General features: G+C 41.5%; 2 protein-coding genes across 3 annotated transcripts in view; both read left to right on the top strand.

Moving 5' to 3' along the window:
• Positions 1-301: 301 nt before the first annotated feature.
• On the top strand, positions 302-9,817 carry sv2 (synaptic vesicle glycoprotein 2). The gene is made up of 13 exons (XM_062389247.1): positions 302-434; positions 1,287-1,385; positions 1,960-2,121; positions 2,790-2,952; positions 3,572-3,693; positions 4,312-4,475; positions 4,564-4,644; positions 4,950-5,045; positions 6,071-6,159; positions 6,517-6,644; positions 7,054-7,149; positions 7,908-8,067; positions 8,995-9,817. The coding sequence occupies exons 1-13, from the start codon at positions 335-337 to the stop codon at positions 9,176-9,178; spliced, it is 1,644 nt and encodes a 547-aa protein (XP_062245231.1). The 5' UTR covers positions 302-334; the 3' UTR covers positions 9,179-9,817.
• Positions 9,818-11,748: 1,931 nt separating this feature from the next.
• The window catches only part of LOC133955809 (AP-3 complex subunit beta-2), a 39,585-nt gene continuing 38,692 nt past the window's right edge, over positions 11,749-12,641 (top strand). For both annotated transcript variants that reach the window (XM_062390835.1, XM_062390834.1), the window contains exon 1: positions 11,749-11,875. In XM_062390835.1, the coding sequence (XP_062246819.1) occupies positions 11,763-11,875 (113 nt within the window). In that variant the 5' untranslated portion in view covers positions 11,749-11,762. The remainder of the gene's footprint in view (positions 11,876-12,641) is intronic.

The following is a 12,641-nucleotide window of genomic DNA, read 5'->3' as shown; positions in this document are numbered from 1 at the left end:
GAGGCTAACAGGCTGCTGCTACACACCCGGGCTGGAGCTTCACCTCCACACACTGACAACAGGGGCAGGCTGCAGGAGAGCGGAGGCTTCGGGACTGGAAGGGACACTCCACCGCTGGCTTCTTACTTCCTGGTCCTCCTGGTCCTCCTCCTCTTCCTCCTTCTTCTTCTTCTTCTCGTCAGGCTAGCTTCAGTCGGCGTTAGCTACCCGGGCAGCGGCAGCAGTCATGGGACCGACGAGGTGTGGACCGGGAGAGGGGTTCAGCTCAAGTTAGCTCATGTGCACACAAACAACTCCGTGCCCATATTAGACACATCCGACCTTGAAGGGGGGGATGTCTGGTCACATGCGGTCCGGGGATGCGGAGGCTCGGCGGCCGCTGCTGCTCGGCGGAAGAAGTCACCTGGAGCCGGACGAGCTGGACTCAGACGAAGGTAGAAAAGTGTGGCACTCCATCACTTCCGCATTCACATCGGATCACACCAGTGAATCAGTTCTCTGGGTGCAAGCCCTGATGTCATGTTTTAATTCAAGCACCAAAGTAACATATGTACATATCAACGGTCGTGTCTGACACATCATTACATGATTGTTTACTTAAGAATTGCACCTGAACATATGTTAACTTTTCTGGAGTTTTTTCCATTTCATGTCGCCTCAATATTTAGCTGATCAGTAGGAAACTTATCTGCAATTATTTTCACAACTTAATAATCATTGCAGTTATTTCAATACGAAAATAATCCTAAATATAAGGCTGACTAAAATAGGTGTTTACATAGCACATTTCAAAACGGCCATTCCTAACTGCTTTACAAATAAGGACAAATAAAGAAAACATTCGAAGTTTGAGACAACAAACGAAATTTAAACATCATTTAAAAGCAAGAAAGGTGAAAAATAGAAACTGTTATAACTAGAGTAGCAAACAGTAGAGCTCAATTCTCTGCCAAGATCCAACAGTCGTATTTTGTTGTTGTTGTTGTTGTTTAATCAATATCCAGGAATTATTCTCTGAGAAATCATTAACAATGTTGAAAACACAGTGTCTTGCAGATTGCATCTGCTGCACCCTGACGTTTTATTGATTCTCCCCTGACACGAAAAAAATAATCGTTTCTGCCAGTTTTCGTTATCAGCAACCGTTGACCTTTTATCTATAGCTCCATATGCAGCACCAAAGGGAAACTCCTATGCAACTGTTGAGTGTGTGATATACCTCAAGCTTCCATTTCTCCTTACCATGTGTGTGTGTGTGTGTGTGTGTATGCTTTGTTGCATCACAGGTGAAATCATCTTTGACAGAAGCAGGCCAGACTTGAAACATGAAGCCGGGGGAAGTGCAGAGAGAAAATTAACATTTGAAGAAGCAATGGAGGAATCCGGTAAACTAACAATGGTTCTCTCTTCTACTATTGTCTGGGAATTATAATTTTCTCTTAAACATGCGTGGTAAAATAATATTTGAGGTGAAAAGTCAACAGAGGGTGTTGTTGGATCTCTCTGTCAAACACATACATGGTCTCAATTACATGTCTCTGTCATCAGGGTTTGATAGAGACATTTTGGGAACTACATTACATTACATTACTTTAGGTTAAGGTTGCCCCATGGGCATGCATGCTGTAGTGTCCTTGGCAAGATACTGAACCCCTAAATGGCCCCTCATAAATGTTGAGTGTACAGATTGTAAGTCGCTGTGGACAAAAGCGTCAGCCACATGACATGTAATGTTATGTTGGGAATTGTCGCCATTTTTACAAAATATATATTGATTGATTGACCTATGAAAGACTTTAGACCAATATTTCTGTAGATTTAGCTGTATCTTTAAATTGGTGCATCCAGACATATTTGTTCAGCAGTATAAATGTGTAGTGTTCTACTTTGGTGCATAATAATTATTTGTTTGTTTGTTTGTTGACTTCTCTCCATTCAATGTACTCCTTTGCCTCTCAGGTTTTGGTTTGTTTCACTGGCTGCTGTTGGTGGTTTGTGGTTGGGCCAACGCCAGCGACGCGGTGGAGATTCTCTGCGTGTCTTTCCTCCTGCCCACGGCACGCTGTGATCTGCAGCTGACCTCCTCAGACATGGGCCTGCTGACTGCCAGCATTTTCCTGGGTGAATCTCAGTCACATTAGATCACTTATCGAACCTGAACTGGTTCACCTGTTGCTGCAGTAACTGAAAACCCAGGGCACCAGTGGACTGTGTCATTTTTCCTCGAGTTCCTTTGAATATGTTCTCCACCAAAATGTAGTTGTTTCCATGTCATTAAAATGTAATTTAAATCTCAGTGGGACACAAAAAGATTAAAAACTGGTTATTTTTCCAAATCTGAACTTATTAAAGCTAACACGTTGGTCAGTAAAATTGGTATCTGTGTCACGTAATACTTGTTGGAAATGCAAAAAACATGAAAAATGTTTTTAACCATCTAAAACAAGAACTGTAGTAAACAGCTAAAGCAAAATCTGACTGAAACAACCAATAACAGCTAAAATGTAACTGAACAGACACAGTTTTATAAAATAAAAAGAGAAAACTATAATATTGAGCTTCCAAAAAATGTAAAGTGTCATGAGAATTATTCAGTCAGTCAGAACATATATTTTATATTTTTGGACATAACACTTCAAGCATCCGAAAAATAAGAATAATTTAAATCAATAATAACTTTTCATGGTATTTAAGAAAATATTTGGCATAAACACTGAAAGTTAGCTTATTTTTAAGAAAAAATATTATATAACCGTCTCGTTATGCTAATATTGAATCCCATTTTCCAGGAATGATGGTGGGTGGCTACATGTGGGGGTACTTGGCTGACCAGAGGGGGCGTCGCCGGGTCTTGGTTGTATCCCTGACAGTTAATGGGGTGTTTGGAGGTCTGGCCTGTGTGGCCCCGTGGTTCTGGCTCCTGCTGCTGCTGCGGATCATCAGTGGCGTAGGGTGAGTGTGTGACTTTTATTTTATGTATGTGTTTGTGTGTGTGTGTGTGTGGGTGTGTGTGTTTTCAATCAATTGACTTGTGGTGTCTATTATTCCTTCAGTAAATCAAACAAATAAACTACAATGACACTCAGCACAGCACATACCTCTGCATGGCCCAACAGTCCCTTTAAATTCAATCAAGCTGCACTAAATTACACTCACTCATATCAGTTCAATAAATTTGTCAAATTTCTCTTCATAAAGATCCATGATTTATTCCCTTGAAAATTTGCAATGTTAAAGCAAGTGGAAAATAAAATTCCTGGATCTGCCCCTGGATCCGGATCTGCTCTATAATGTACTGGGCTCCTCCCTGACCCATACCACATCCTTTCACCAAGTTTCATGGAAATCTATTCAGTTGTTTTTGTGTAATGTTGCTTACAAACAAAACAAGAAAAACAAAAAAACAGACGGGGGAAAAAGTAACCTCCTTGGTGTGGAAATACGCAGCTAGTGCCAGCATTAGACCAACAGGTGTTACTTTTTGAAATGTACCTCCAAAATGACCTGTTTAGGCAAACTAAAGTAACTTAATGAAACTTAATGGTAACTTTTGACTTCTTCTCTTCTGTAGGGTGGGCGGGTCAATCCCTGTTATCTTCTCGTACTTCTCAGAGTTCATGCCCCGGCGGCGGAGAGGAGCAATGATCAGCAGTCTGGCCACTTTCTGGATGGCAGGAAACATCCTGGCTGCAGGTGGGAAGAGATATGTCCTTTAATAAAAGTCCCATGCAACAAGAGCTGACACCAACTATAGAAAGCGGTCACATGTTTTAACTTTTGATGTTGTTGAGACAAACAGAAGTTCTTCTCAGTAAGTGTTAAAGGCATCCTGTCATTTAGCATCAACACATCACCAGATCATGTTCCATTGTATTCTAATAGCTTCTAATATTGATTTACAAAGGCATTGATCCTAGTTCTGATGAGTCCTAATGTAGCACCTCAATATTTTAACCTAGATATAAAATAAATCACTGGCTTGTTAGGGGACGTGTATGTTCTGGGATTTTCTCATACTAATTAATCATCTGCACAATAATCGAAAAGAGATTAAGGATATAGTCAGTGTTGGTTTAACTCTTTAATTAAGTTGAGCCTTAATATTCTGTCTCTACAAATGGATCTATAAAGTGAAATTTCACTTTATGGCTAAACCCAGTGACAGCATCACTTGAGGGGGGGACGCCACGCCAGAGTAACATCATCATGCACATCTGAGAGGGAAATGAGGAAGAGAGGGAACATGTAACAGCTGGGCACTATTGGCCTAAGACACAAACAATTCCATTGACTGAGAGTTTTTGTCTGCAGGTCTGGCCTGGCTGGTGATTCCCAGTACCTGGGCCCATTTTTCTCTGGGGACAATGGACTTCCAGAGCTGGAGACTGTTTGTGCTGCTTTGCTCCATTCCCAGTCTCACCTCAGCCCTAGTATTCAGGCAGGTCATGCCAGAAAGCCCTAAGTTCCTCATGGAGGTATGTACCTAAAGACCGGTTGAACGTTTGTGTCACCATGATCTTTCTGTCCTGATGTATTACATATTTTTACCCCCTTCTCCTCCAGGCTGGTCGAGAGAAAGAAGCAATCCATGTTTTCAGATTGATGTTTAAGCTGAACATGAGGGGAAAAGGAAAATCTTTCCCGGTACGGAATAATTACTGCTCCTTTGGTCCTAAATGTCTTTATTGTCATTGGTGTGTCTACAAATATAACTTGGCTTTGTTTTATTTAAACACTGATAAAGCACAGAAGTGCAGTGTTATTGGTACAAAGACAGACCAATACAATTTATCATGTGAATGACAAAAGACACAACTGATATAGATTAAAAGGTTGAATTATTGTTTTACAAAAACAGTGACCCTAACCCTAAACCTCTCGTTTACTGCTCCTCTAATATTGTATACTACTGAAAGGTTAATGACTCTAATGTAGATCTTCTTCTGCAGGAATTTGGTTTGTGTTTAAGCTCCAGGCACAGAGAGGTGGAGGAGACCAGAGCTCGGGGTTCATATCGAGAGCGACTCTCATTTATTTTGAAAAAGGTAACGTCACTCGCTCGGACAAAGCCAGGATTAGACATCATAAGAGATGTTTGTCTTCAGAAACACACCTTTCCCCCCTAATGTTACCTGGAGCCTTATCTTGTTTGACTAGTACTTAATCTTGTGGTTATTTATGGTACCTGAAGCAACAGGACCGGATCAACATGCTGTGGGGCAGAATATGAGCTCTGGACCCCAATTGCCCTTCCTGTGCAGAGTGTATAGTTTCTCTATGCTGTTACGTTTCAAAAATGAACTTAATGTTCTGTCCTCCTTCTCCAACTTCTGTCCCGACTTTAGTTTGTGATGTTGTAATTATCTCACATGTATTTATGAATAAGCACACTGTAACATAACACCTCAACTGAGATGGAAAATGTGTTTAATCAGTTTTGGACAAATAAGACCAGGCCTCAAGATTAGGTTGAGAAACAGGAATCACCTTTTTCCAGCTATTCACCTGCACCAATGTCATTACATATTTTAATTCCGTGGAACAAAATCACCCTGTGTTGGCTTCAGTGGGACCGGCACATGAGCCCAGTGTTCCCCACAAAATGTAATAAGTCTTTGGTGGTAGAGTGGGTCCAAGTCATTCGTTCTCATGTGCAACAGAGCCAGAGTGTCATGCACACAGACTAGAGAGTGAAACTGAATTTTTCTGCACTGAATGCCACTCACGAGTTCACACAAGGCTGCAGCTGAAACTGAGTTTGTGCCATTTGCCTGGAAGGTAAACATTTTATGGACAATAGGGAGAGACTGAGGAAATATAGCGCTGCAGGAAACTGTACAAGGACTCAATAGAGCAGAACACTAACTTAGAGAACTTTTATGTTACAATGGGAACTGTACATTTTTGGGGTTCATTATGAAACTTCTGATCCGAACCCCTAATCCGATCTGTGACTAAAAACTGATCCGATCCAACTGTTTTGTGATAGCATCCCTATAGATAAGTGCTGATTAATTATCTCTTTATTTCTCAGTGTCATTTGATATCATTTCTGTGGTTTAACCTGCAGGCCCTGTCGCCCATTAAACAAATGTTTAATGGCTCCCTCAAATCAAGGAGCATCACTCTGCTCATCATCTTCTACTGCATCGCCTTTGGGTGAGAAATCCCATCTTCCTCTCCACATATTTACTCATCTGCATCTGCAGGGAAGTGAAGCAAGATCTCTTTCATACCTCTGTTGTCAGGTTCAGGAAAACATGACAAATGCAAGATCAGGACTTTTTATCTAATCCATTTCAACACTTCAGACCACAGCTTTGCACGTTAAACTGTTAAACCTAAATATCCTGTATTTAACTGCTAAAATGTTCAAACAGATGATGTTCTCCATCAACTTACCAATAAGACTTTGTATCAAAGGACAGTCAACAGTTAGCACATGTTTGAGACTTGTATAAGGATAGATATATTAAAACCCCAAAACTATTAAACTAATACATTCTGCTTTTGCAGTTACTATGGGCTGTGGATGTGGTTCCCAGAGTTGTTTGCGAGAATTGAGGATGGCGGTTCGCCTTGTGCCAACATGTCCCTCTCATCTCCTCTTCACAACCAAAGCTGCTACCCGGTCAAGACAGCGGGTGAGTTTCTGGGATAACAAAGACTTTCTGCAGGTTTCACTGCAGTCAGCTCTCCACCTTCTTCCTCCAGTCAGTGACCAGAGGGCTGAAGATGAAGCTCAATATTATACAGGAATTCTGGTATTTTTCAACCTGGGCCGTGAAATGTGGGTGTGTAAATAAATGGTTCTTATAAAAGCACATGACAGCAGTCCACGAAATGTCCTCTAAAAGTTCATTTTTTCACTAATAAAAGGCGCAGATTGTTATTCTGGGTCTTTGCTCAAAGTCTGACAACATTGCACATGCCTTGCTCAATGAGCGGGGCCAAGCTGTAGATGCAACAGGGATTGAGATTAAAATATGGTTTGATGGCCTTTTCTTTATTTCACCCTCACCTTCTGTCCTGTATCTGTTTGTCACCTGACAGTGTATATGGAGGGCTTTATCATCGCTGCATCAAACCTGCCTGGCAACATCTTCACCATCCTAGTGATGGACAGCACTGGAGGAAAGTCACTGCTGTGTGAGTCTATTGTTCATTTTCCTAGTTTCATTCTTTTCATTTTGTGTTACGTTTCCTGTCTGAGGGTTTTACATCCACTCTCAGTGTCAGATTATTAAGTTCAGCCTTCACACGCTGCAAAAAACCACAAGACTATAACAAGATTTTTCAAATGGTGAGTCAATATTTTTTCTGAAACCTTAGTTGTTTTGTTAGGATCAGGCAGAGTGTTTCATATATTTACTGTCCCCATCTAGATTCAGTCAAAGAAAAGAGTCATAAACAATCTGCTTGCATATTTTCACCCCAGACTGTTTTTTATTGGTTGGCTCGTTTGTTTGTGACCAAGATAAATACACCCCCCCCCCACCCTCCTAAAACTCTGTACTGTGATGAATTGGTTGATACTGTGCAGCATCAAGTCAAGTCTCCAATAGCAGAAGGCAGGTGGGGGTTGTAAAATAAGGAGAACTGTTAGTAATTTCTGGCCGTACAGATAACAGATGCTAACATCCACTGTTGACACACTACATGCGTTAAAAAAAATGCAGCCACCCACAGATATTACAATTTAAAGCAAAAATTATTAACAATTTTGCAGTGTGCAAACATCAACTTGGTTACAGTCAATGAAGTTCTATCAGAGACGGCCGCTCAGACACTGCATGTTGTTACAGCATGAACACACGGACAATTGCCACTAGGTCCCACTGATACACTGGGAATGCTAACGCTGGATGCCTGATTTTAAATCCCTCCCTTCTTTGCTGTGTCTCCAGGCTGCAGCTTGGTGGTGTCCAGTCTGAGCGTCTTCCTCATCTACGTGGTCCAAACCAAAGTCCAGAGTCTGATCCTCTCCTGTGTCTTCAGTGGCGTGTCCGTCATAGCCTGGAACGCCCTCGACGTGGTGGGAACAGAGCTCTACCCGACACAGCTACGGTAACTCGTCTTAAAACTCGACTTTAGTTCAACAAGAAAGTAGCTTTCAGTTGACCTGTGCAGATCTTGATCATAAATAAGAACAAAAAGATGTATGGCTGACAAACAAGGATGTATTTCACAACTTCAAAAAATAAAAATCCTTTGTAAATGTTTAATGCGGAGATTAGATTTGTTTAACTTGTATGTTAGACTTGAGGATTTCACACAGGTTTTGGTGAGTAACTATGATGAATTTAGAAGTTTTGTGGGTTTCTTTACCCACCAAGAGATTCGGGGGATGTGAAGATAAATCTAAGGTCTCAGATTGAACTCTCAGCTCTTCAGGCCGCCAGAAATCATTATTAAAATCTGAGTCTAAAATACCGGGAAGCATTGTTAAAGGTCACATTGGAGAATAGTCAGTTAAATGTCACATGAGATACTTCTATACAGAACTACTGGGTCTTACTGGTATTTTGTCATGCTTGTATCTCTGATCTAAGTTTTTTTTATTTTCTTTCCTTTATTTTAAGAATAGACAAACACAAACCAAGGCCCAAGGTCTCAGTTAAATAAAAGTAAATTGCACCAAATTTTACTTTCACATTTATACATAATCATTTTTTTCCCCATCGAGATCCATGAATTATTTTGTAGGAAAACAGTGACAATTTCAAAAAATAAACAACGTCCTATCTCGCAATTTTAAAGAAAGTGAAATAATAAATCCTGGATCCACCCCTGATCGGGAACCCACACCAAAATGTAATGGGTTCTTTCTTGTCACAACCTTTTACCAAGTTTGGTTGAAATCTGGTCTCCTGTCTAATTGTAATCCTGCTTTACAGTTTTGTATAGAATATCAAGTTGTGCTCATCTTGCGGTTGATTAAATACAGCACAGATTCTCACAAGTTGCCATCTCCTGTGTGTTAATCTCTCTCAGGTCCTCGGCTCTCGGCTTCTTCACAGGGGCGGCCCGCGTGGCAGCGATCATGGGTAATATGGTCTTTGGGACATTTGTTGACACGAACTGTGCCGTGCCGGTGCTGCTGGTCTCTGCTCTGCTGCTGACTGGAGGACTGGTGGCTCTGCTGCTGCCACAAACCAAACAGACTGAGCTCACCTGAGGCCGACATTTTATATCAACAAGCGATCATAAGAAAGGGGACTGGGGGATTAATGATGTGCACTTTGTCACCTCTCTTTGCCTTTTTAAGCTTTTTAGGTGCCTTATCTAGAATACCACGAAAAAGCAGCAGCAGGCGCTCTTGAGTGAGAAGGACAAGAAAGGCAGTTGTATTACAATCTACATTGTAACATTGTAAGAATGATAATCCTAACCAGATGGGAACTCTCAGGAATACTTGAATGAAAGAAAAAATGTCCCCCAATGTTTTTGCAACCTTGACATGAAAAGTTTCTTCAAGGATGTTTCAGAATTTTTGTGGTGCGTTTGAGGATTTGGTTGATCAATGGTTTTAGGTGCAATCTTAGATTCCTAGATGTGTCTGAAATGTCTTTAAAAAAAGAAACATTCCACATCTTCCAGGCTCACTGACCTGCACATTCATTCTAATACAGAGGTGTCACTCTTCCCTGAACACAGTGGACCAAACTGTTAATCATTTAGCAATAAACCAAAGATTGCAAGTTCCAGGACCAAAATAAGTACAAATGAGCCTGCGTGGTCTTGTTGACAATCATCTCAAAGTTCACTGTTTTAAATTACTACTGAAGCTTAATTAAATAAACCTACTTTCATTTCAGCAGCGTCTTGGTGTCGTTTTATCTGTACACGTTCTGTCAAACAGCTGAGCCAATCCCAGCTGACACTGGGCTAGAGGCGGGGTAAAACCTGGGAATGCTGCAAGAATATCACAGGAACAATGTTACCCTCCCATCAGTGTATGATGGTGGCGTGCTTTAAATTAAGAACAACATGCATCTCAAAATCAGTTTAAACTATGTGTTAATGTGGATGTCTGCTCTTTTCAATAAGCTCCTCTTGTCGCTCTCTTTATGAGGATGTCTATTCTCAGTAAACAATGCCAAAGAAATGTAAGCTGTATCTGAGCCTTTAGGACAAATCCATATACAAACTGTAAATAGACCTCATATGTACATAGGCTGGTATGGTATACAGAATGAATATAAGTATATATATTTATGTGTGTGTGTGATTATAATTCTATAAGTCTCCTTGATACTGATAATATGCAAAAGGGCACTACAGATATGTTGAATGCATCGCTAGACAAAAAAGGGTTCGCAGGACACAGTGAGAACAGTGAACATGACAGGATTTTTTTCATAAGTATTTCTTGAAGTGTCCACAGGTAAATAATCCTTTTGTTAAATATCAGTCCTCAAGTAAATTAATATGTTTGTATTTCTCCTCTACGGGCAGTAACAAACATAAAGATAAATACCAGCCTACACTGCACCCTTGGATTCTTCCTATTTGTATATCCACTTTGTTTTATGAATAAATATGCTTTTCCTTGAGGATGGCTAAGATAATCAAACATAAGTTCTGGTGATTTCCATTCATAATATATAGAAGAAAATATATATGTTGAATGATGATAAGTCAAAAATGTGTACACCATGTCTGTGTAGATACACAGCTTTAATGAGCTGTTACTATGGAGACTGAAAGCAAATTTGAAACAAAAGTATTACAAAATATTCATAGTCATACAGTATATGGGTTTGCACTCAGGTTTAATGACAAAATGGTTTGATTAATGCTATGTGAGTCCTGTGACTTTTAGAACGGTGACATGACAACCATGAATAACAGTTTGTATTAGTATTTGAAATGAATTCTAATTTAAATACAAACAGATCCAGAGCAACATTTAACAGGTTTTGGTAAAAAACTGTCAACAAATAGTGCTCAAACATGGGAGAGGGGAACTCTGATTTGTTTTAAATAAAATGATTTATAAACTATAAATTATTTAGGAATTATCTATTTTACAGCTGAAAATTCGATTGAAACAATGTTTTTGAGATTTCTTTTTATCTCTTGTCGTTAAAGTTGCAGTGTGAATACTTTAGTGACATAAAGTGGTGAAGATGCATTTTGCAGTTGAACACCCCTCACCTCATCCTACCGCTCCAAACATGAAGGAGAACCTGTGGTTGTCACAGAAACTCAAAGGGTGTTTAGTTTGTCAAGTCTATAGGCTACTACAAGAAACCTGGCCCCCCAAAATCGTTTGGAGCAGAAAACGCATCTGAATAAAAACATATCGGTGTGACTGCAGACGACTCGCTCCCGCGATGTTTAAATCATGTCCCCTGTTGACATATAACAGCTCTGGATGAAGCCAGACAGAATGACTAACCAGCATACATCAGTGGTATGTCAGCGATGCACAGAGCTGCATGAAGTCGAACGCCCCTGTACTGTAAAGCGCTCTGAGTGGTCATCAGAGCTAGAAATACATCAATAAATACAGAACATTTACCATTCACCTAATGGTTGCCAAAAGAACTACAATGTGTCCCCAAACAATCACATGACCAGAGCGTCCTCCCTTCGCATCATCCTTTTATGCGCCCAGCATCATCCCGGGTCTGTGCTGTGGGTGTGTGTATGCGCCTTTAAGAGCCGTGTAGCCCGCTGCTCTCTGCACTAAACCTCCATCGCTGCTCTGCGAGAACAAGGCACCGATAAAGAGACAGAACCCTCACGGTGCCACCATGTCCGCCAGCTCCGCTTTCAACGACGACAAGGGAGGCTCGTCCAGCGTCGGGGAGCCGGAGTATGGACACGACCCGGCGAGCGGAGGGATTTTCTCCTCCGACTACAAAAGGTAGGGAGCCACAGTCTGTTTATCAGTCTGTGTGGGGGGTTGTAGAGGGGCGGCTTATGGCGGTGGAGGTGAACATAACGTACACAGGAAGTGTGTGTTGCTGTCAGTGAAGGGCATAACCTACAATTCATGTTAAAACACACTTCACTGAAGTGTGTGTATCAGCAGGCCTGTGATTTAAAGGGACGTCTTATGCGTGCTGGTGGATGTGTCACCGTGATTTGAGCTCGTAGTGTGTGATGCGGGCCTGGTGCTGGAGCTGCATATACACAAATGTGTGTAATATGTCGGTGTGTGGTGAAAGCAGGTGTGTGTTCATAACGTGGGTATTCATGTCATGTTGTTGGAGAGCTGAGGTGTGAGAGGCCGAGAGGAGCCCAGGCCTCAGCTGCAGCTTTTCAGCACCAACCCTGCTGGACAGCGGCAGCAGCTCCGCGCCTGGGACCTCCACACTGACTCCTTCACACTGACTCCTCCACACTGAATCCTCCACACTGACTTCTTCACACTGACTCCTTCACACTGACTTCTTCACACTGACTCATCCACACTGACTACATCACACTGACTCCTCCACACTGACTCCTTCACACTGACTCCTCCACACTGACTCCTTCACACTGACTCCTCCACACTGACTCCTTCACACTGACTCCTCCACACTGACTCCTTCACACTGACTCCTCCACACTGACTCCTCCACACTGACTCCTCCACTGACTCCATCTCACTGGCTCCTCCACACTGACTTCTTCACACTGACTTC

Source organism: Platichthys flesus, chromosome 6 (genome assembly GCF_949316205.1).
Source record: "Platichthys flesus chromosome 6, fPlaFle2.1, whole genome shotgun sequence".
NCBI classification, from domain to species: domain Eukaryota; kingdom Metazoa; phylum Chordata; class Actinopteri; order Pleuronectiformes; family Pleuronectidae; genus Platichthys; species Platichthys flesus.
Note: the sequence above shows the minus strand (reverse complement) of the source record. Positions and strands in the feature narration are given on the sequence as shown.

Bases quoted from the DNA above. Each gene is read 5' to 3' on its own strand.
- sv2 (XM_062389247.1), top strand. From the start codon at position 335: ATGTCTGGTCACATGCGGTCCGGGGATGCGGAGGCTCGGCGGCCGCTG. The intron at 3,694-4,311 runs GTGGGAAGAGAT...TTTTGTCTGCAG, and splicing joins AGGAAACATCCTGGCTGCAG to GTCTGGCCTGGCTGGTGATT. The intron at 4,476-4,563 runs GTATGTACCTAA...CTTCTCCTCCAG, and splicing joins GCCCTAAGTTCCTCATGGAG to GCTGGTCGAGAGAAAGAAGC.